Source organism: Bidens hawaiensis, unplaced genomic scaffold, assembly GCF_021521415.1.
Source record: "Bidens hawaiensis isolate Kalapana, Puna unplaced genomic scaffold, B.hawaiensis_p1.1 tig00001206_1, whole genome shotgun sequence".
In the NCBI taxonomy this organism is placed as follows: domain Eukaryota; kingdom Viridiplantae; phylum Streptophyta; class Magnoliopsida; order Asterales; family Asteraceae; genus Bidens; species Bidens hawaiensis.
In genome coordinates this window covers 1,207,009-1,232,191 of record NW_027491069.1, presented here as the reverse complement: position 1 = coordinate 1,232,191, position 25,183 = coordinate 1,207,009, and the positions used below count along the sequence as shown (strand labels likewise).

General features: G+C 38.0%; 2 protein-coding genes and 1 pseudogene across 2 annotated transcripts; 1 reads left to right on the top strand and 2 right to left on the bottom strand.

Moving 5' to 3' along the window:
• The first annotated feature begins 4,037 nt into the window (after window positions 1–4,037).
• On the top strand, window positions 4,038–5,576 carry LOC143564558 (zeatin O-glucosyltransferase-like; annotated as a pseudogene).
• A 273-nt stretch (window positions 5,577–5,849) lies between these two features.
• LOC143564548 (transcription initiation factor IIB-2) lies at window positions 5,850–9,566 on the bottom strand. The gene is made up of 7 exons (XM_077051792.1): window positions 9,214–9,566; window positions 6,939–6,963; window positions 6,710–6,839; window positions 6,499–6,629; window positions 6,324–6,412; window positions 6,157–6,233; window positions 5,850–6,061 (listed from the first exon to the last, which is right to left on the bottom strand). The coding sequence occupies exons 1-7, from the start codon at window positions 9,561–9,563 to the stop codon at window positions 5,928–5,930; spliced, it is 936 nt and encodes a 311-aa protein (XP_076907907.1). The 5' UTR covers window positions 9,564–9,566; the 3' UTR covers window positions 5,850–5,927.
• A 1,527-nt stretch (window positions 9,567–11,093) lies between these two features.
• LOC143565554 (kinesin-like protein KIN-14L) lies at window positions 11,094–15,035 on the bottom strand. The gene is made up of 15 exons (XM_077052502.1): window positions 14,763–15,035; window positions 14,545–14,694; window positions 14,270–14,456; window positions 14,089–14,180; window positions 13,932–14,003; window positions 13,752–13,853; window positions 13,608–13,670; window positions 13,435–13,516; window positions 13,239–13,334; window positions 12,979–13,152; window positions 12,808–12,914; window positions 12,137–12,734; window positions 11,515–12,058; window positions 11,287–11,432; window positions 11,094–11,202 (listed from the first exon to the last, which is right to left on the bottom strand). Exons 1-15 carry the CDS (start codon window positions 14,985–14,987, stop codon window positions 11,132–11,134), a joined length of 2,709 nt encoding a protein of 902 aa, XP_076908617.1. The 5' UTR covers window positions 14,988–15,035; the 3' UTR covers window positions 11,094–11,131.
• Window positions 15,036–25,183: the final 10,148 nt, after the last annotated feature.

Genomic DNA, 25,183 nt, shown 5'->3' with positions numbered 1-25,183 from the left:
CTCGATTTCATTCGGTTTAGGATGGATATAGGTCAAGATGGGTAAAGTTAACCTCTATCTTGAACTAAGTAAAGGTTAAAATAAAAAGGGTTCAAAAACCCCTCAAAAAAATATTCAAAAAAATTAATAAAAAAATAATAACTCAAAATATAAACGAAAACGCAAAAAGTAAAATAACTAAAATGTTTCTCCCATCTTTCTCATTCATAAAAAAATAAAAAATAAATAAAATGTCTCGGTTCAGGTTCGGTATTTTTAGTTTTTTTCGCTTCGGTTTTGCTTTTTTTCATTTCGGTCGGTTTCGGTATATGTTCGGTTTCAACGATTTCGGTTTTGATTTCTCGGTTTCTATTCGGTTCCGTGGGTTTTGTTTGAAATAAAATTAGATAAAACTTGTTTTAGTCCATTCTAACCCATAAATAAACCCATTCTAACCTATAACAAAAAGTCACTAGCATTTTCCCAACTTCTTGCAAAATTTTTTTGATCAATCCTGACCCATCTTAATTTTAAAAGTTATCTAAATTGACCCAAAACCACTCAAATGGCTTTGTTTTGCCACCCTTAGTATTACGTTCATTGTGTATTACGTTCAAGTCATTGTGTAATATGTAGTTTCCATTGTGTTTTACGTTTCAGATCATTGTGTTATATGTATTCACCATTGAGTCTTATGTTTCATGTTATTGTGTTATATGTATTCATCATTATGTTTTACGTTTCAAGTTATTGTGTAATATGTATTCATCATTTTAGATAAACTGTTGTTATTTTATCATTATATTTACATATTATTATTACCACACAACGACTTTATTAGTATTTAAAAAAAAAACACAATGATGATTTGAAAGATACAATTACGAAACAAGCACAATAACAAACAAAAAAACTTAATGACGAAAAAAGACACAATGACGTAATTTTTGTTTTAATTTTTATATAACAAAATCATGCTCATATTAAAGATAAACAACGCTTGTTATTTTGATGAATTTTGTTTTTAAGTATCAAATGAAAAGGTTATATACATTTTAAATGATGCGAGGATTAATATATGACTTGCATGTGAAGAGAGAAAATATGTATTATTACTTGTATATAATTTTTTCTTTTAATCCCCACTTGACACATGCCACTTAATTATAACTTCTTACGCTTCATATTTGTATTAGTCTTCTCAAAATAACTCAAACCCTGATTTATATACTTCATTTGATCAGTTGGAAATCAAGGGGCCCCCCTTTTCTTGATATGATTAATTGTCTTTAGGTTCTGTAATTCTTTGTTTGATTTTACCCATATATACTCTAGCCATTCTTCCATATTCATCTCATCCTTTGTTTGGAAGTTTTCTTTAAAATTTTTAAAATGTTTCGTTAATAGAGAGAGATTCTATTTTTATCTCCACTTCCAAAATGTTCCCTACAAACACGTCTTTGAAGACGTGTTAGGCCTCAACACGTCTTTCACGACCTGTCGTCCTCCAGCGCGCGTCTTTCACTACCAGTTAGCCTTTAACGTGTCTTTCACGACATGTTTGCCTTATTAATTGTGTTTTTTAATATTACATTATTATAATTAATTTTACACGTATTTGGTTTTTTAAGAGCTTGTAATACATAAAGTTTTATAAAGTTCCAAAATGTCGTTGAGACGTGCTTATTTTTATGTACGTGTTGGCATAAACTTTACTTAAAACAAGCCTGATCAAATTTTATTAAACATTTATTGAACATTTCGATATCAATTTGACACTCGATTTTTAGTAAAATTTATTACAACATGTAGAAAAAATAAACACATCAACAAAATATTCAAAATTATATACAAATTTATATATTACAAGTTATAATATAAAAAAGAACAAATATGAATAAAATTAATTATAATAAATGTAATATTAAAAAAAACAATTAATAGGCCAAGCATGCCGTGAAAAACGCGTTAGAGGCTAACAGGTCGTGAAAGACGCATTAATGGAGGTTAACAGGTCATGAAAGCCGCTTTTGGTGGCCAAACAGGCTGTGAATGACACGTTGAGGCTTAACACGTTGTCAAAGACGTGTTTGTCGGGACACTTTTTGAATTTTTATTTGTACGGACAAACTTGGAATCTCTCTTCATTAATGGGAAATTTTGGAAATTTTCCCTTTCTTCTTCTTCTTTTCTTCTTCTTTTTTTTTTTGACAGAATATCTTTTACTTAGTGAAACAATAATCTTGTTTTCTTTATGGGAAAATTCCCAAAATGTCCTATTTTAAGAGAGAGATTCTAAATATGTCTCTCCAAAATTCAAATTCCCTCTTTATCCCCTTACTAATTCGTCGTCGCCTCTACGTTAGGACTTCGAGACGACATGTTTCTTTAACTCTTCGCCTCCCTGTCATATTAGCTCAAAACTCGTCGTCTCACCATTATGTTAGCTCAAAACTCGTTGTCTCCCCACCATGTTATCTCAAAATTGTCGTCTCCCCGCCATGTTAGCTTAAACATTAAATTTAATAACTTTTGTTATTTAAAAAACTATATCTAAACAAGTTACAGATAAAATGATTTTGATGGTATGCATTAGCTTTTTTAATTGTATTATTATCCAAAATCCAATATATAAGAATTTAAAAGTCATTAAAATTAAAAATATATAAATATTTTTTAAAATTAGTTTAGGATCCATGCTTTTAGTAAAGATAAAGTCGAATTCTTTTAGCTAACATGGTGGAAATATGACGAGTTTTGAGCTAAAATGACGGTGAGACAACGGGTTTTGAGCTAACATGACGGTGAGACGGCGAGTTAATAAACATGTCGTCTCAAACTCCTAACGTGGAAACGACGACGAGTTAGTAAGAAGACAAAGAGGAAATTTGAATTTTGAAGGAACATATTTGAAATATATCTTTTAGAATGAGACATTTTGAGAATTTTCGCCGATCAGGCCGTTGTAAGGGGTAGTGCATGAGAAAAAAATCATGCAGAAATGATCGACTCTTTGGACGCCCCGAAAATACTATGAGGTGTTCGGAAATGGTCGAAGTAGTTGAATAGGAGGATTACGATGACTATAGCCCTTGGTAAATTGACCAAAGACGAAAAGGATTTGTTTGATATTATGGATGACTGGTTACGTAGGGACCGTTTCGTTTTTGTAGGCTGGTCCGGCCTATTGCTCTTTCCTTGTGCCTATTTCGCCTTAGGGGGTTGGTTCACGGGTACAACCTTTGTAACTTCATGGTATACCCATGGATTGGCCAGTTCCTATTTGGAAGGCTGCAATTTCTTAACTGCCGCAGTTTCTACTCCTGCTAATAGTTTAGCACATTCTTTGTTATTACTATGGGGTCCTGAAGCACAAGGAGATTTTACTCGTTGGTGTCAATTAGGCGGTCTATGGACTTTTGTTGCTCTCCACGGAGCTTTCGGACTAATAGGTTTCATGTTACGTCAATTCGAACTTGCTCGATCTGTTCAATTGCGACCTTATAATGCAATAGGCTTTTGTTCATTTATTGCCTAAAATTAACCTCACGTCTTCTTGTTTGACTAAATCTATTAATTAACATACGTGTATCACTAATATCAATGTAAATTAGACACTTTGTTAATTACATAAAAATCAAAACGTATATCTTTCAAGTCAACCATACACAAATAATACCGATTCCTGAAATGCCTTTCTGGATATTCCTCCTCAGCGAATTATAAGATCTAAATGGAATTGAAAGATTATAAAATTTAGATGAAATAGTTTATATTCTTGTTAAATGCATACATTAAAGTATTTACAGAAAAAAGTGTCCGTTTAGACTCCTAACGTGAACATGATCCGACCCAAGAGGATGACTGCGGCAGAATGATGCTTCCTCATATACATCCTATGACAAACTGACGTCTTAATTAGAACCAGCATTATGTTAAAAACTGTAAAACCGCATAAAACATGATAACAAAATTATATACAAATTTAATCACTTGACTTCTATATATACCATAAACACTTAACCAATATGTACTCATTAATCAAACAAAGTAACTAAATGGATCAAAATCAAGAAACATGCGTGGTGATGGTGCCTTTCATAGCACAAGGCCATCTCAACCAGCTCATCCACCTCTCCCGCCTCATCGCCGCCTACAACCTCCCCGTCCACTTCGTCTGTGCTGCCAGTCACACCCGCCAAGTGAAGCTTCGCGTGCATGGTTGGGACCCTTTGTCCGCCGCCAGCATCCAATTCCACGAGTTCCCCATACCCTCTTTCCCTAACGACCCACCCGAACCCAACGCCACCATACGCTTCCCTAACCACCTAACGCCATCATTCGCAGCCATCATGCACCTTCGTGAACCATTCCTTAAACTAATATCCGATCTTTCGACCAAAATGAAACGAATTGTGATCATTCATGATTACTTGATGAGTTCCATCATTCAAGACTATGTTTCGGTCCCTAATGCCGAAGTTTACATGTTTCAAAGCTGTTCGGCTTTTACTGCCTTTTGGTACCATTGGGAGGAAACACCAACGTTAAAGTTGGACCATGAAACCGAATCGATGAGGACGAAAATCCCTACGTTAGAAGGGTGTTTCAGTAATGAGTTTATAGAGTTACTTAACTCATAAGACTCGTGTTTTAAGAATATCAGCTCGGGAACACTTTACGACACGAGTAAAGTGTTTGAAGCAAAGTACTTGGAGTTACTTAAAACACGAAGAGGTCACCTCAGGTACGACCAAGAATTGGGCTATTGGCCCGTTCAATCCGGTTACCATGAGCCATCAAAAGAGCTCGGGTAATGAATACGTCAAGTTATTTGATTGGCTTGACAAACAAGAACCGAATTCAGTGATTTATGTCTCATTTGGTACCACAGTTACATTAACTGATGAAGAAGTGAAAGAGATTGCAACCGGATTGGAAGAAAGTGGTCATAAGTTTATATGGGTGGTGAGGGAAGCCGATAAAGCCGACATTTTTGATGGAGATGGTGGTCGGAGAGTGGAGTTGCCGGAGGGTTATGTAGAGAGGGTGGAAAGCAGTGGGGTGGGGGTGGTGCTAAGAGGCTGGGCACCGCAGCTTGAGATACTAAAACACCGGTCAACAGGTGGGTTCATGAGTCATTGTGGTTGGAACTCATGCATGGAGGGGATCACAATGGGGGTGCCAATAGCTACATGGCCCATGCATTCGGATCAACCGAGGAATGCTACACTGATAAAGGAAGTGCTCAGGACTGGGATAGACGCAAGGGAGTGGGGATGGCGAGATGAAAAGGTGGCGGCAGCTATGGTTGCAGAAGCAGTTAGACGGTTGATGGCTTCGGAAGAAGGGTGTTTGGTAAGGAAGAAGGCGACGGAACTTGGTGTTGCGGTGCGGCAATCGGTGGAAGAAGGTGGCGTTATGCGCAAGGAGCTGGATGAGTTCATTGATCATATCACTAGACAGTAACAGGTTTAAAATTATTATCCTTTGTTGAATATTCCAAAGCCATCGACCAAATCTTATCATAGTTGCTGTCATTGTTACTGCTAAGTAACAAATTTATCATACTTTGATACTATATCAGTATAATGATTGATTGGGAATATACGTTGCTCATATAATAGTAAAGCAATTACTTGTGTAGTCATGTAAAAATTTATTACAATCAGTATAACAAGCGCTTGTTGATAATTAAGTTGGTCAATCTAGATTACAGACTTACGGATCAACTAAAATAAGTTTCGACACGCAGCAAAATTCATAACTTGAGGACTCGAATAATCCGTTACAAGACTTTGTTGACTCGATAAGTATTAGTTCCATCAGCAACAAGGTCTTAAGCAGACAAGACCAAAGTCAAAACATGAAGCTAGAATTCAAGTGTCATGATGGTTTGTTTCCATGTGTATGAACATCACAACCACCAAACTGGAAATTATTGTTACTCAGGGGCTGCATAGGTTCTTGAGATCCTCTTCCTGCGCGTACCAAGTCGGTATTATTTTTGATAAATGAGGATACAGATCCTTGTACGAGTTCCTTATCGTCCCTTCTGCAACACCCGTTGCTAGTGACACATCTGTATAAACCAACATTTCTCGCCTCCAGATCAGTTAAAACGATATTTGAAAAATAACTTATAACTTAATAATTTTACTTACAAAGCAAATTTACCTTTGAGGGGTTTCTTTTCATCGGAAAGTTGAGTCACGATGTAAATAACAGCTGCAGCTATAGAGATTGGGCTTCTCCTGAAAAAAAACAGAGAGAAAGAAAACAGGGTTATAAAATAATTAAACAACGATGTCTAATTATGTGTAACACAAATACAACAGAAGTACCTTATATCAAACTGTTCAGACTTCTGGACAGATTCCTGGGCCGCTTTTACGGTCTGATTAGTCATGCCAAGATTGGAACAAAAGCGCCTCTATTGTTTCAAAATTAGGTAACGATTAATCAAATAACCACAATACATGTATTATTTGAGGTAACCGTTAACGTAATAAAACAGACCATAAAGTCGCCAGCGTGTATAGTTCCCATTTCAACTGATTGACCCATCTCAAGCTCTAGTTGCTTCACAATGTATTCTTTTGCGCGTCCAATCTCCTTCTTAGTGGCTCCATTGGCAACCGAGCAGATTTCTGTTCAAGTAATTCTGGTTTGTTATATAAACAGAGACCAGCAAGCATTCGCTTAATAATGTAACGTTGATTGTTTATACCCTTTACAGTGCGTGGCTTGTCCTCTTGACGACAAGCAATGTAAAGACAGGCTGCCAAGATGGCATCTTGGTTTCTTCCCCTACTTGACTTCTGATCTTCAACCTTCTTAAATATTTCATTAGCACGATCCTAAAAAGTCAAGCACAAGACAATAACACCACCCAAATGAATATAAGTAGGGGGGAAAAAAAGAAAACAAGACTAATAATGCTACTAATAAGAGCATACCTTTATTGTTGCAACAAGTCCCAACCTGCATGACAGATTGAATGCATCAGAAATGGTTGTAATGTTGTATGCTATGATAATAATACTGATTCAAAGAATGAACTGAACAAAAAAATGTCCCAGCAATATCAGCATCCTCAAAATATTACTATTGAGCTAGATGACAGGCTAATTTAGTTCAAATAGTCAGAAAGTGCTTAGCTTAAAGATAGGTTATGATCATAATAGATGAACCAATGTTCAAAATCAGTTACAGGGTGTTTGGAATTTTAGATGAGGTCCTTTTCTTGGTTATTGAGCTTATTAACTTGAAAAGTAGGTAAGCTAATTAACTTAATTAAACCCATTAACATATGTTGATAAGCCTATCGGCTTTTCAATAAGCCAATAAGAGCTCAAAATATAAGCTCAGCCAAACACCCTTTATCCCTTGAATTTATGCCACAGGCACATTGGAGCATGATGAAATAAAAACTGAATGTCTGGTGGATTAGTTTTTAAGCAATTATCATAACAATAAGGTTACAAAGCACAATTCTTAAGTTTGAAAGATGTGTAGGACCGAAATCCTGATTAGCATCTATCTGGAACCCTTTTATTAACTAACTGGGCCTTTGTAGGAATTAACATAGCTCCTATTTATTCTAATAACTGATTTAGGCTGGATAAGAAACTTTTCACTGTTATAAATATCTAGTCAAAACGGTTGTTATCTTCCCTAAAAAAATAATCCTAAATATCAGTAAGCATAAAATTTCAAGTACAGATTTTTTTTTTGGCCCAGCAAAACCAACTTTCATTAAAAAAACCACAAGATACAAGATATGATTCAGCAAAAGCTTATTGCAGTCGTCAAAAAACAATTTCCTTCTACACCTATGTTGTATATAATCACCTATTACACCATTAATACTTAAATCTACCCACTTCCTAAGGGGCACAAAAACAGAATAACACAAGATAACAGCAGGGCATCCAGAAATTCAAGTTCCTTTGCTTAGTGAGGCTGATCTTGGAGGTTTCTTTCAGGCTCAAAAAGTATAGAACAGCAAATGTGAAAGAACAGAACAACAATGATGCATCCAGGTGAGTTACACCTAACGTATATGCACACAGAACAATGGGTGTCATGAATAATGCTAAATGCTTTACCAGTTGCACCTATGATCTATCTATTTCAAAAGAAACTTACCTATTAAGTAGCACTACTATAAGCCCCCATATTTTCTGAACCACAAGTCAATGGCACACAAACTATCCATTTCGATCCTTTAAGGGTATTTATGATGACTAATTTACAAAAAGACAAGTAAAGCCTTTTGTAAATGAGCACAAAACTACATTGCAACATCATCATACTAGCCTTTTAGAATAAATACTCAGCCACTTAACTTTCTGATAGGCTGAAAACGTTGTACAGCTTACATAATTGATCTTACAAACCAAACGTAAGCGTTGGTTGATCTTGTAACTCTAAAAATATGATATGTTTGAGTCTTGACCAGCATTGTAGATAAAAAAATCAGTGATGCATAATTATGTCTTTGTATGTGTGTGTCAGATTATATGACTTAATGTCCGCACATGTCTAAGTGCCTAACCTTCATTCATTGAATATGAAAACAAAAGCATATGCCTTAAATAGCTGGACACTCAACTAAATGAGAACAATCCGAGTCTTTGTAGTGTATGTATTGAATTTTGTAATTTGAATACATGTTTTGTCATTTAATGCAACGAAAGGTGCTACGCTAGCATATATTTGAGACCACCAATAGAGACCGGATGCATTTAAACTTTAAAAATAAGACACGCTGGAAAATGGATAAGATAAAACCGAAAGTCTGGTGGACTATTTAATGACAGAGAAATCTCTAACATATAAAATGATAAGCTAAACTAGTAAACATCAAAACGCAGCATCAAAGCACAACCAGATAACATTGGTGCTAACAAGCAACACCCATAAACATCAATTAACGAGAGAAAAATGCATTTCATCATCTTAAAAACGCTACGATATTATTTGCTCCGTGCAGTGGCGTTTTACTTTAAAAGTTTTACAAAAAGAATCCTTACCTTCATTACCTTAACCCTAAGATATTATGCAAACAGTGACTTTGATCAAAAACCTAAAACCCTAAGCTTGCTTCCTGTTTCACAGTATTCTGTTCTGTTAACCTAAGCTTAACACACTAATAAATTCCTAACTACAAAATTGTTCAAAAACACTAGAATCAAATCAATCATCAACACAATTAGGGCTAGGTCTGACCTATCAGACATAGTTGCAATCGTCTTAAACGCCATAATAAGCGACCGATCCGGATTCGATCCACGGTTCTGCCACCGCCCCAACGACGAAGACAAGAAGTCGCTAGTGACGCCGTTAGGTTTCGAAATGACCGTGGACAAACCGCCGTCGTTTAAGAGGGCATTAGTGGGACCACCGACACGGACGGGATCGTTATCTCCGGACTCGTTGGCAAAGGTCCGCCACTCGGAGGTTTCGTCAATCGAGTGCGATTCGAGGACGAGCCCGCACTCGGAGCAGACGGTGTCTCCGGCGGAGTGGTCAAAGACGACTTCTGTGCTCCTCTTGCAATCGGAACAGTAGGCGTCCATATCTTACAATACAAAACAAATTGAGGTTAGGTTTTGAGCTGTGAGGATGGTTAATTAGTGTGTGAATTTAGGTCAATAATAATAACAAGGAAGAAGAGGCTTGGTAGGTAGGTTTTCTTGCTTTTGCTTTGAGGATGAGAGTGAGTCCAAATATTATTTCAAGGGATAATAACAAAAGGGGCCCTACTTGTTGTTGGTTCTAAATTATAAGAGCTTGTCTCTCCCCATACGGGTGCAAATCACCAAATGACTCCGATGGATCCCAAGCCTCTAATTAGGCTTGAGCTTAGTTCGTTTAACTTATAAAGAGTTTGAGCCCAACTCGTCTCGGTCTCTATTTATTTCTAAACCTCATGTTTGACTCGTAACTTGTTTTTTAAACTCGAGCTCGACTCGGTTACAATTTATTAATTAATTTTATATGCTCTTCTTTCGGTTATAATTTTATATATAACATACTATATATTATTTACTATTTTATATATATATATATATATATTATAAAAATTATATAAATGACAGACTCGTTTAGGTTCACAAGCCAGCTTGGGCTCGTTTATTAAACGAGCTTACTTTAAGGCTCAAGATTGGGCTCGATCTGGTTTAAGCTTGGCTCGTTCGAGCTTTCTCAAGAGCCAATCTCGAGTTGCTCGCGAGCAGCTTGGCGCGTTTGCATCGCTACGTAAAAGCCATGATAGCATGTTAATGATTATCCTTCCTTCATCCTGATCATCCTTTCCACAGCTGGTTTTTTCTTCTTTGTGTTGGCTTGGTGAGCGGTGTGAAGACCCAACTCCGGGGGATTTTGAGTGGTACCACGTGGTGTTCTCGTCGGTACCGATGCGGCACCGCCCTCTCAGTCCATCCTTATGATGAGTTTCATATTAATAAGATATTAGGTTACCGGATCCTTTTACAAGTATAAAACCCAGTATATTGGTTTATTATTTAGACGGAGATCATGATAAGTTCTATTTGTAGATTTTGACATAGAATTTTATATGTTTCAAATTAACTTTTCTATTAAAAAACTTTCCGAGATTAACTGTGGCAACTAAGTGTGCAACCTTCTCGCAAATCTTCAAACTAAATTGAAATTTTTAAAAACCGGGGATCAAACTTGCATTATGGTAAAACCCACATGAACTACAAGTGCAATGTTTTTTATTAGGTTTACATTTTCATAGTAAATAGTAAGTTCAAAGTTGGAAACTTAAAATCATCAAAATTATAATATCATAAGAAATTTAAATGAATATTGCCGTCTTTCAGATGAGTTTAAGATTAAAGTATCGTAATTCAGCGGATCCTTTTAGCCATGCAAAGCCATAATAATTTGATACACCGACGATACCCTATAATATCGTATAGAGAAAGCCATAGACCTTACAATCCCGAACAACTCTGATTTTTGCCAACCAATTAAATGGCGGGAGTTAAAATGAATCACATGAATTATTTATTACATGTATACAACTAAACTGCATCTAAAGTCATATTTCTAGTTCACTAAGCAAAAACTGCAGCACACGCTTCGAGTCAAAGCCAAGAAGGTTTGTTTCACAAGTTCACATCCACTTCGTTTTGATCGAACTACTGACCGGCGGTGGCGTTCTCACAGTCCTATTCCCATCAACACCTTAAACAAACCCAACAAAACCCCGCGTTAAAAACAAGTCTTATAAGCGAGTAAGTCTTTAGAATTTAGTGTTTAGTGTTTTACAAGGGTCAACTCCTCCAAGTGAAGATCTTCTTGACCTGTCCAGCGGCTGAACCCCAGTCAAAGACTGCCTCCGCGATGGCCTAGCAATAACTGGCGGTGTTACCATTGACATTGATGATTGCACTTCATTTGTTTTCACTGGAACCCTGCAAAGAACAACACAGATATTAACTTTTGTTACAAACTTTTTGACATATAATAATAATTTCAAACCAAGGATTTTAATACCGTTTTTCAGAGCCATTAATCAGTTTTCCAATGGTACGAAGCGATTTCCTGATATGCGACGGCTTCACATTTGCAGTGCTACCTCTAATATCCGAAGATATTATTATTTCATTTCTGATCGACACTTGAGCTTCAGGTGTTTTTGGTAGCACAAGTGGCTTCACTTGTCTGCTTTTGGTAGCAGAATTTGGAGGAGTTCTGTCTCCCATTGCAGCTGCTGGTTTTGGTCTCGTTAACGGCGATCTTGGACTTTTGGGGGTTCTATCTATTGTTACAGCAGCTGGTTTGGGTCTTGTTAATGGCGATTTTGGTTCCAATCTGTTAACATGTTGTGCACTTTGTGGTTCTTTAAGGTCCAGTTGTCTTTTCAGGCTCTCAGTCTGTTCTTTAAGGTCCATAACCTCTCGGCTTTCCTTATTCAACCGAGCTGCACCGAGCTCAACAGTCGAGGCCCGTTGAGCAAACTTCAAGGTACTAACCGTTTCCCCAAACGAATCACCTTCAGGGCTCACATGTGCAAACATCAAAGTCTTTGCATTTCCACCTGCAAGTTTCATATAAATATTAAAAAGCAATCTAATTTCTTGCATTATAAATGATTACAGCTACTTATATAATATACCTAACGAGTTTTGAAGAAGTAGTGTGAGTTTGCTGTTTCTGTATGGAGTGTGTGTGTTTTTCTGAGATAAAGCTGTAATTACATCTCCTAAACACGAAAGTGACTTGTTAATATGTTGAGCTTCTTTAAGCCCTTCACCGGTCACTTCTGATTTATCCACCCGTTCGCTCCCAGCTAAATCAACCAAATGTAAACAGCTACGAGTCGTCCCTCCGTTCACATCCTTTCCATTAACATGCACCGTTAATATGCTGTGGGACCGGCTGCTTTGGTTGTTCAGAGCTGTAGAACTGACGGCTCGGTTCACTTGACCGGTTTTCATTAAGTTTAGCACATCGGTGGTTGACTTGACCGAGTAAATGGTTGCATCCGGAAGACTCAAACCGTTGTCACTCGTGCAGCTGCGGATCTCCAATTTATTGGTGGATGTAGGATCATTGGTCAACAGGTCTCTGACTTGTTCATTGTATATTTCCACCATTTGTACAAAAATCTCGTATTTCAGAACATCTTTTCGTTTATTTGATAGATCGAATAGATCATTAAGAGCTAGATAGTTGATACCCATTTCTTTTCTTGATGCACCAGGGGGGCCACACTATTAGAATTAAACAAAACATTAACCAAATTGTGTTAAAACATAAGTTTTGTGGCATTATATCAACTCTCACCATTGTATGTGTTTTCCCGGATCCTGTTTGCCCGTATGCGAAAATGCACACATTGTAACCGTCCATAACAGATCTTATAAGTGGTTGTGTGTCCGCAAATACTTCCTCTGATAATAATTGCAAAATGTTAGAACTTAACTAAAAAGTGGTCATTTAAAAGTAAATATTTACCTTGAGTGGCGGTTGGACCGAAGACACGGTTGAATTGGAACAGCTTCTTTCCGTCTTTAATCGGTTTTGACGGGTCCATAACAATTAACGAGCCATCTTCCCCGATAAAATCGATCACGTTTTTCGTGTCGGATTTAAATGCAGGTCGGATTCTGCAGTATACTCGAATATTTCCTGCAATTTGTAGAATTGTAAGGTGATAGACTAATGACTAATAGCATTATCTTTATGTGATAACATTAATAACAAACAAGATATACCTTTTAGATCCTGGACCATATTGTATAAATTCCTGTTTTCTTGAACCACTTTATGGTATCCCTGTGCAGCTGTGGATAGTTCGTCTATTTGACTCTCTGAAAACCCGCGTACAAAAATCAGCATTTAGGCAAAATCTTGAAACATTTTTGTAAAAAAGTTAACTTTTTGAACATTGGAAAGAATCTTAGTCCATACCCATTTGTTTTAGATCATTTTGAAATTGAGACTGCAAGTCTCCAAATTCGGCCTTTGTACTCGACAGTAATTCCTTTAAGTCCTGCAAGATGGAGATTATAATAGACGGTTAACCAGTGGCTAAACATTTTTATGTTAGTTTCATTGATGAGCAAAATAAGTAGAAAGCATACCAAAAGCTTCTTTTCTTGTACTTGAACCACCTGCAAGTGGTTGCAATCGCGAGCTTGACACTGCTGCAACAAAGTTTTCAAGAATCTACGAATAAATGCAAACTAAAAATTGAATTATTTAAAAGAATACGTTAATCCACATACTTTTTCATTTTCAGTTAAGGATGAATTTGATGATAATGAAGTTGCAGAACTTGCAACTGATCCACTTTCTTCATTTGATAGATCTTTAGAAATAGGATTCAACTGATATACAAGAAACAAATGTTAATATTGGAAGGCATAATTCGAATCTCTTTTGTCTTAAATAAATAAATATGATACCACAGGAGACTTGTTTTGAATTTGCTCCTTCAAAGTACTTGTAATCATCTTACTAAGCAACTTCACAGAATCCTGCATAACATTATTTGGTTATAAGCTATTAACTTCAACAAAAGTTTATATAAAAAAATGAAGGCATTAGGATGTCGACACTTACCGGATTTCCATTACGAATAGAAGACAACAAATTACCATCTAAATTCTCCTTTGCATCAATCATGCATTCAGCTAAGGCCTTCACAATCAAATCTAAACAGTACCAAAAAACATAAACATATAAGTAATGTTTACAAAAGTTATATTTTATAATAGATTAAATAAACTAAAAATCTTTAAACCTTCAATTTTCTTAGCATCATTTGGTGGCTGCTTAGGGTTCCAACCATTTGACTGCATAACCAAAGGAGATCTAAAATCATTCTTAAAAGATTCATTCACTTTTTTCTTCAACTTCCTATCATTATACTCTTTAAGCCCCAAAACACAATCGACGATCTTAGTAGATGAACCCGCCACCATATTATCCTAGAAACCATTCATAACATAACTAGGTTCATAAATCATAACATAACAAAAAACTAAAAAAACATTGTAAAATCAAATAGACATGTACCCTTTCGAAAACCGAAGCTTCAAAAACCGGCAGCCTTAACCCTTCAACCGCTTTCAAAAAGTTCCTAACATTCTCAAAGAACTGATAAGCCGGCAACGGCTGCGAATCCCACGTAAGCGATTGCGACGGAAACCGACTAATCTCCACAACCTTCATAAACAAAACCAAGAATCAACTAAATTACTAAGAAAACCAGAAACCAGCTAACCAACTCGTACCTTCGGGACCGACCCGGGTTCAATCTGGTTAATCGCATGACAAAGAACCAACCCGTTTCTCAAGCAAGAAATAAACTGTTGCTCCGAGGGCTGCTTCGGTATCCCTAACGGCCCGACGACAAGTTCGAGCCATTCGGCAGCTTGGAACCTTCGGAAAGCGGCTTCTTGGGCTTTTCTTGAAGCGCGATTCAGATCGTCACCTGCTCTTGATGCAATCACCTCCATTAATTTCGTAATCTTGAATTGATCTCTTAATATTTCATAAAAGAAACCCTAATTGGTTTCGGCAAACCCTAATCCAATTGGGTGTGATGAGATTATAGAGAGAGTAGTGAATGAATTGAATTGAATGAAGAGAGCATGTGTGGGATTCTTGATTTTTCAATTAAGTTGCAGAGAAGACCGTTATAGGTTTTGAATTCAAATGTGTAGGTCCGTTGTGGTTGAAGGTGAAAAAGAGGAGTTGCATCTTCTGTATGGGGTTTTGACTGATTAAGCCGATGCAAATGAGGTAAGTTTTATTACTTCATACGGTATTACGGTAATGGTAAGTTTTGATTTCTTTTTTGTAAATTATACATGTGGTATTCAGTGGTCATTTTATTAATATTATTATATTGGCCTTTTTCATCAAAGAGACGTTAAAAAGTTATTAAACTCTTGTAAAGTAACATTATTTTCTTGACTAGCTTCGGTAAAAGACTAAAATCGAACCAATATAAGAAGTAAAATAAATCTTAGATCAGGCAATGATTCAACCTTTTTAATATTTTCAGGCTGTAAGGTTGTGTATTGTGGTTTAACTAGTAATAGCTAGTTAAATTGTCACGTTTTCAGTGGCAAAGCCAGAAAATTTTTCCTATGGGTTCGGAATTTTTTGGTGTTTGATTTTTCCCGTGCTAAAGTTTTCGGGCCCGGATGAGTCAAGTCGGTCATTCGTCCAAATAAATAAAACGCAATATCATTATGATAAGTACCCACATTGCAGTCAAGCCAATTAAACAATTACCAAGAAGTGGATCAACTCAATTATTTAGTTACCAAAACTAGAGGAACAAATCATGGGATGGTTTTTACCTTTCTTCTTTTTTATAATAGTGTAGAGATTAAGGTTGAGAATATCTATGTTTATTGTTAATCAAAATTAGGGTTTCTTAAACTTTATTTGGAGAATTGCCATCTCGAACCGGCTAACCTTTGTTTTTGGAGATTAACATATCTCGAATTGGGTCTTTCTATGTTACTTTTTCAAGAAAATCAATCTTTAAATTTTCCGGTTTTGTATCAATGGTTCCATTGCCGGGAATCACGATGGTGCATACCCGGAATAACCAAAAAGAAGGCAGTGGTGTTCACCATGATACAATCGCTGCTCAATTGGCAGCCATAGCGGCTCGACTTGAGTCCATAGAAACCCTAAATGATGATATTGCAGCACTCAAATCACAGGCTATGCGTAAGGACAAATTCGGCGGTGGTTATGAAAGATATGGAGTTGGCAATAACTCCTAGAACCACAATCGAAACCATAGTTCATACAAAAATATCGACTTTCCAACCTTCTCATCTGGCGATCCAAGTTATTGGATTTGAAAGCTGAAAGGCATTTTCGTTATTACCAAATTCCTAGTGATGAACGGTTGATATCGCTCTAGTGCATCTCAAGGGGGAAGCTTTGGATTTGTATTCGTGGTTGTCTGCCGAATGAGCAATTATTTTTTCGAATGATTTGGTTCATATTCTACAAAAACAATTGGGTTTTGTTGAATTCAAGAACTCTGATGAGCATCTTTGTAGCATTAAACAAACTGGCACTGCTCACAAGTATAGGCTGGAATTCACCAAACTGGCTGCCAGGGTATCTAATTGACCCGACCATTGCCTACTTGGGGTGTTTTTAAACGGGCTTAAAGACGAGCTAAGGATTAATGTTCGAATTCACAAACCTCAAACAATTACAATGCTATGAGATTTGCTATGGAATATGAAGCCAAGTTGGGACAGAACCACACAAGGCTGTTAGCTTATTCTTTTGCACCTTCAACTACAGGTCACCGATGTAAAACCAAAATATTTAGAATGGTTGAGGCTGTAGATGAAGAAGTTAAGACCTGTCTGGCAGAGGAAGAGGAAGAGAATCACGATGACAATTTGGATGAAATCAGCCTACACTCCATTGCAAACAATTTATCAATTCCTTGTGGCAGGTCTAATGGACCTATTACAAGGCCCTTATAGAAATACCTGCCACATTTACGGTTTTTCAGGATATAAATTGGAAAAGCTACCTTCAACAACATCCCGTTTCAGCTCATCCAATTGAATGGCTTATCGCTTGGCTACCAAATCCAAGCTGGAGTTACAATGATATGTCATGTTCTATGAAGCGGGTCTATGAAGGGGGTGCGGCTACCATTGAATGGCTTATTGCTTGGCACGCCAAATTCCTTCTTTTCGACTTGAGGGAAGTCGTTTCTCCAGGCGGGAAGTATTAATGCGTACCCACAATGCAGTCAACCCAATAACCATTTACCAAAAATTGGGTTAACTCAATTATTCAGTTACCAAAATAGAGGAGCAAATCATGGGACGGTTTTTACCTTTCTTCTGTTTATAATAGTGCAGAGATTAAGGTTAGGGATTAATCAAAATTAGGGTTTCTTAACCTTTATATGGAGAATTGCCATCTCGAATCGGCTAACCTTATTCTTGGAGATTAACCCATCTCGAATTGGGTCTTACTATGTTACTTTTTCAATAAAATCAATCTTTAAATTTTCCGGTTTCTATCACACTATCGTAATAAAAGTATATCGTCATTGTTTTCGGGCCCAAACTGTGAAGGAGACAATAGTTTGGACCTTGTCGATAGAAAAGAAATAGGTCGGTTGCTGTTTTTGGCTTCTTTTTTTTCTATTTAATTTTTATTTAGATATTTTGTTTAATATTAATTGGTTGGGTTTATTAACCCATTCTGCTAATAATAATGGGCTTTTTTTTATAATATATATATATATATATATGGGTTTTATAAAAATACATTCATTTCTAAAAAATCATTTAACTCAATTTTTTCATAATCAATGGGTTTGAATATTTTTACAAGAGTGACCGGGTTCGTTCGTCGAAAAAGAATGGGTTCGCTCGTTAAATCGTACCTATAGATTATATATAAAACCGAAAATTGACTGGGTTTGGCCAAACCCAGTGAAATGTATGTGGCTCCGCCACTACACATCGCTATCACATAGTCAATGAGGTTTAACTAGTCTGTCCTTTAGATAACACGTTGTGGTTGTGGGTTAACTAGGTTTAACTAGACATCATAATAAGGAAAAAAAAACAATAAATAAATAAATAATTAAATAAAAAGATGAGATTGGTTGTTAGTAGAGTTGACCTACTTATTATTTGTGTTTCACGCTGTAAAGGGATGGCGCTTAAACCTATGGCGTTGTATTTGTTTCTTGTGGGCAACTGTAGCCAGTGCCATCATGCCCATGTAGCATGGTGCCTCTCTGTTGAATCACAATAGTCTTAACAATCAAACTAGTTGCTTCTTGAGTTCTTGTGTTCTAAAAAGGACAAGTGTATAACGAGAATCAAATGGTCCAGATTCTATTTCTACACATATTATAGGAGAAATCATGTAATTTACTCCTTTTTGACATTTAAGTGACAATTTTCAAGTGTTTTAACCCTTTGTATTTTAGTAAAGCGTATTTTTTTTTATTACCCGGCAGGAACACAAAAATAATCAGATAATCCTATGATAATTCTTTGTTCCATGGGTTATCACAAATTCCAGTTGTTACTTAGTCATAAGGATGAGCTTGGTACCAATCCTGAATTTCACAAAAACTTGATACGGTACCGAAAATGCTTGGTTTAATACCGGTATCGTAGGCAAAGATTCGGTAAACATGGGTACTGAACAAGTTCGATCTTGATACATGTACTGAAATGCTCGTTTTGATACCAATATCATTTGCTCACCCTACTTGGTTGACACATAATAATCATAGCTAGCATTGTTTTTTATTTCTATGTCATGATTCATTTGTAAGAGCAAAGCCAAATCAATGCACTTGTTTATATAATTATCAATACACTTTTATTTTACGTTTTTACACTAATATTTCATAATTTCATTATTTGTTTCAATAAACTACTTATTTTTAAGATTTAATATAAATAAATATAATAAATTATAAAGTGATAAAAGACTAGTAGGAGAAAAAGTTATTCTTAATCTTAAACAAAACTTAATGGATTAGAAGACTAGTAGTACTTAATTAAAACTTGTTCGTGTCAATGCTTGTATAGAGAATCTTTCTAGTCCCTTTGTTATCCTCATCATCTGCATCTCTTTGAAAAAAAAAGTAATAAAAACACGTTTAAAAGTTTGATTATCTTTGAAGCATTATATTCTTTTTTCTGCTTGGGTTCTCATCGGTGGATTGGGGTTTAGAATCGTTATATATTTTTTTAGCTTATGTTGCAAATACATTTTAAAACACTAATACATATACACGAAAACAATTCTTATCGTCTCTATCGTCAATGATAGTATTCATTATAAAATGATTGTTTTGTTTTTAATAATAAAAACTTGATCCACAATTAAAACAAAATAGTCTTGCAAATTTGCAATTTTATTGATGTGATCAAGTGGCCCATAGGTTGTTTAGAAATGAGTGTTGATTGCTTACCAATTAATTTGGTTAGTGTAATCTCGGGTTTTGTTCAACTTAAGTTGATTGCTTGCCAATTAATTACAGTTTGATTATTTGATTTTATGTTCACCTCAACATTCCATAACAAATATATTTAAAACGCGCAGAAAAGAATGAAGTCTTGGTGGCAGCAGCGTCTGACAGAGAAGAGCTAAAACAAACCAAGGAAACTGTTGAGTTGTTAAACTCTCAGATTCCTGCTTTTGAGACGTCTGTTTCTTCCCTCGCGCAGGATCGTCAATGGCTAGTTTCATAGGGTGTGACTCGTTGCGCTTATGCGATGAAATACTCAGACGAGTTTCAGACCCTTGTGATGGATTGCAATGCTGCGTCGCGCTTGGTGGGTCGAGCTGAAGGGTTTAAGGATGGCTATGAATATGGCATGCTGAAGAAGAATCCATCCGACTACCCTTATCAGCTCGACGTTGTCTGCGCTGACATGGCCGAAGTGGGGGAGAAGTACTTGAATACTCCAATTCCCATCCTTGAGCAGGTATTTTAACCTTAATGAGTTTACCTTGACTTATTTTCCTAATCTTTTGTACTCATACTTTTCCTTGTGACTTGCAGATAACCGCGCTTGCTGACCAGCCCGATCTTGGCGCGCTAAAGAAATTACTTGACGAATGTGAAGGGACTGGTGGCAGCGATGATGGCGCGGGCAATGCTGCCTCTGCTAGCGGCTCTGGCGTGGCCAAAGGACCTACTCCTGACACTATCGTGATAGAAGACGACTCCATTCAAGACGAACAGCTTGATTATGGTAAGTTTGGAGATGACGATGAGCGGGCTGTGCCAGATGCTGAGGGAGGAGGTAATGATGAGGACGATGAAGAGGCTGATGTTGATATAGAGACTTGAAAAGCCCTTCATGTTTTTTTTTTTGTTTTTTTTTTGTTTGTAGTTTTTATCTCATCATTTTGTAAATTTGTAAACTTCTATGTTTTGGAATGAAATTTTGTTTTTCCCTTATTCGCATCTTGCGCATTCCCAATTCATCTCTTTATATTGCATGTTTGTGCTCGTTGAATATAAGGTATGCTTACACATTGAAACTTGGACAAGGCTGTAAGGAAATTATTTTATTTAATCCTTAACAGTTGTCACATTTCAAGTTATTTTGCAATATTCTGAATATGCTGACACGTGCCTTGGCACTTCATTATTCCTCCTTTGCGCGACGTTATCGCGCATTTATTATAGGGAATTATGAATGAGTTTTTTAGCCTTTACGTGTCAGTATGTGTTACTCTGATATCCATTATAATCCCATGCGCGACCTCGACCTGAGACCTTAACAACTATGTTTTGGCATGTGCTTTGCCTTAGTTGTGCTTAGGTACTTTTATGGTCTAGCTGCGCAGCATGTAGGATGGATGTTGTGAGTGATTTGAGCTAAGGCTCATATTATTGGGCTAAGGCCCCGACGTTTTAGAGTTAAAACTCGTTAACGCGTTTGAGCTTGAAGCTCGCGCATGTATGTTTTACTTCGTTTTATTTTTAGTTTGATGTCAATACAATGTTGTCATATTGCTCAAAATTAATAAAGGGAAGTGTGAAACATGTATGCAAAAGGTAATAGAACACACATTAAGAGAAAATAGCGCGCATCATTATTCATAATGGCTTAAAGGGCCTTGATTACAAACTTGACAACTTTTACATGAAACATTTTCTAAGCTGTGCTGCGTTCCATATGCGCGGGATCTTCTTTTCATTCAAATCTTTTAAAGCGTATGCGCCTTTTCTCAATTCTTCTGAGACTTGATAAGGTCCCTCCCAGTTGGGAGACATCTTTCCCGGGGGTATTGCGCGACTAGCTTCATTGTTCCGAAGGACAAAATCATTCTTCTTGAAGTGGCATTCTTTCACGCGCTGATTGTAATATTTTTCTAGTTTTTTCTTGTATTTGGCTTCACTGATGATAGCCGCCTCTCTGCGCCCTTCAAGTAAGTTGAGATCCAACCTCCTTTCTTGCTCGTTGTCTTTTTTACTCATCATGAGCACTCTATAGGATAGGCATCCAATCTCTGCTGGAATCATAGCCTCCGTTCCATAGGTTAGGCTGAACGGGGACTCGCCATTGCTGGTTTTGCTTAATGTCTTGTGCGCCCACAGGATATTAGGTAACTCCTCGACCCATGCATGGGATTCTCCCTCCAACCTTTTCTTCAGCCCATTCAGCAAGCTTTGGTTCGCGCGCTCTACTTGGCCATTCCCTTGAGGGTGGTATACTGAAGTGAAGACTTGGTTGATGCGCAATTCCTTGAGCCAACTGGATATCTTCCTGTCAGTGAATTGTTTGCCATTGTCGCTCACAATTTCCATTGGCAGGCCAAAACGGCATATGATGTGGCTCCAAATAAATTGCTTCATTGCCTCGGCTGTGATTTTTGCTAGTGGCTTGGCTTCAACCCATTTTGTGAAATAGTCTACTACCACTACCAAAAACTTTACTCGCCCCAGCGCTTGTGGTAAGGGACCCACAATATCGGTTGCCCACTTGTGGAAAGGCCATGCAGAGGTCACCGAAATCAAGTTGTTCTTTGGCCGCATGGTGTTTGGCACATAGCTCTGACACGCTTTGCATTTTTGGATCTCTTTTAACGCGTCCAAGTACATGCCTGGCCAATAGTAACCTGCGTTCATTGCCTTGGCAACCACCATGCGCGGGCCAGCATGTATTCCACAGATTCCTTCGTGTATCTCTCTGATCACATAGCTTGCTTCCTCAGCATCCAGGCATTTCATGAGCGGTCCAAGATAAGAGCGTCGATATAACGTGCCATCAAGCAGTTCGTAGTTCTGCGACTTGTGTCTTATCTTCCTCGCCTGTGCGCGATCGTCCGGTACCTTTCCCTCCTTTAAGAATTCCATTATTGGAGTTATCCATGATGAAGGTGTTGTATGAATTACAAGGACAGACTTCGCTCCCACCGACGGGTTGCTCATTACTTCCACCCTGACATCTTTGCCAAAGTGATCGAAGCTGGTTGATGCCATCTTGCTCAGCGCGTTGGCAGACTTATTTTCACTGCGCGGAATGTGTATGATTCTAAAAGATTCAAATTGTTCGATGAGTTTTTTCGCTTGCTCTAGATACAGAGGCATGGTGTTCTCCTTGGCATCATAAAGGCCATTGACTTGCGCTGCTACCAGGTATGAATCTACATGAGCCTCTAGCTTTTTGACTCCGAACTTGTGCGCGATGCGCAAACCAGCCAGCAGGGCTTCATACTCAGCTTCATTGTTGGTGCTCTTGAAATCCAACCTGATTGCGTAAGTATACTCATGATTTTCTGGATCCACCAGCTTGAGGCCTGCGCCGGACCCTTCGTTGTTTGAAGCTCCGTCAGTGAATAATCTCCAAACGTTTTCTTCATTATTGGCTTGCGAAGGGTCTAATTCGCGCTGAGCCTCTTCAACTTTTCCTTCAGGGATTTCTGCGATGAAATCAGCTAAGACTTGTCCCTTGATTGCTGGACGAGGCTTATAGGCGATCGTGTGCTCTCCTAATTCCAGCGCCCATTTTGTCAGCCTTCCTGAGAGCGCGGGACGCCGCAAGACTTGCTGGATGTTGTAACCAGTCAGGACTTCAATAGGATGACCATTGAAATATCTGTGAAGCTTGCGCGACGCATGCGTTAGTGATAAAACTAACTTTTCTATGATGGTGTAGCGCGTCTCAGGATCTGTCAGCACCCGACTTACATAATAAATTGGTGTTTGGATTCCTTTGCGATCCACCAGTAATACTGCGCCAATGGCGCGCTCTCCTGCTGACAGGTACAACGTTAAAGTTTCACCAGGAAGTGTAGCTGTGAGCGCAGGCAGATTTATCAGACATTCTTTTATCTCATTGAAAGCTTGCTCGGCCTCAGGCGTCCACTTGAATTGGCTTTTCTTTAAGCAATTTCTCAATGTGTTAACGAATGGGGTAGATTTGCTTGCATGGTTTGCTAGGAACCTGTTAATTGATACCAATCTGCCATTCAACTTTTGAACTTCCTTCATGGTGGATGGTGAGGGCATGTCAAGGATAGCCTCCACCTTCTCTGGGTTCACCTTGAAACCATCCTTGGTGACCATTACACCGAGAAATTTCCCTCCTTCTACGCCGAATGTGCATTTGCTCGGGTTGAGCTTCATGTTTACTTCCTTTAGGCGCCAAAGGGTTTCTTCGATGTCTTTGAGCATTTGTTTTTCCTCCCTGCTTTTAATCACCAAATCATCCACGTAGACTTCTAAGTTTCTTCCAATTTGCTCGTTGAAAACCGCATCCATGAGTCTTTGGTAAGTGGCTCCTGCATTCTTCAAACCAAAGGGCATTTTTGTGTAACAGAAAACACCCTTGTCAGTTCTGAAGGCAGTATTGTCCTCATCTTGTGGTGCCATTTGAATTTGATGATAGCCCTTATAGGCATCCAGGAAACATTTGAGCTTAAATGGCGCCACAGAGTCCACCTTCGCGTCAATGTTTGGGAGGGGGTAACAATCTTTTGGACACGCTTTGTTGAGGTCCTTGAAATCAATGCACATTCTCCATGACCCATTGCTCTTCTTTACCATCACAAGATTGGCTACCCATGTTTGGTATCGTATTGGGCGGATGATATTTGCGCGCAGTAGATCTTCTACTTGCTCATTCATGGCCTTTGCCTTCTCATCCCCCATGACTCTTTTCTTTTGAGCAATTGGCTCTACAGACTTGAATGTGTTGAGAGAATGCTGCGCCAGGTCTTGCGGAACCCCAGTCATATCAGAATGTTGCCACACGAAGACCGATATATACGTTGTGAGCAATCTTTTCATTCTCACCCTTGTGTCATCTGATATCGTAGCTCCAATTGTGATTGTTTGTTCTGGGAATTTTGGGTTGAGAATCCATTCCTCTGGCGCGTTGTTTGCCATTGGAAGCTTCATTCTCCCTTCTCGCGGTATACTTGTTACTGCGCACAAATGTTCTCGGTATACAAATGTTAATTCTGTTGGTGTTGGGAACCCCAACGCGCCGTGCGCTGGTGACGGTATGGCGTTGAATTGGGCAATCGTTCCTCTACCCAAGATCATATTATGGCATGAAGTGATGGGCAAGACCAAGAAGTTGACAATTTCAGCTCGCTTGTGTTTCTCATCCCCCATAGTTAGTTCGAATTGTATCTGACCTAGGGGGTGAATAATTTCGTTTGAGACACCCGAGATTGGTGCATTCACAATTTCGAGCCTTGCTTGGTCTGCTGGATCCAACTTCCTGAAACATTGCTCATACATGATGTCTGATTCACTGCCGGTGTCCACCAGGACTTTTGACACCTCATAATGAGCGATGTGTGCAGTGATGACTAGAGGACTGCTGATAGACGGGCCTCCCCTGATTCTTGGGAAGATTACTTGTTGCTCGCGCCAATCTCCTTGGACTTGCGCGCTTCTCTTTCTCGATCGTTGCCCTTGCCTTCCTGCCTCAGCTACACAGATTCTTTTGAACTTTTTGTTGGCTGGGGCTCCTTCTGGTTGTTCATTTTCTGGTCTTGGGTTTTTCACCAGGTGAGCCAACTTGCCTGATTTCACATCTTTTTCAATTGCATCCTTCAAATGGTGGCATGCATCGGTGTTGTGCCCTGTGGACTTGTGAAACTCACAATACTTGCCACTGTTTGGTGGTCCCTTATGGAGTAATGGCTTGGG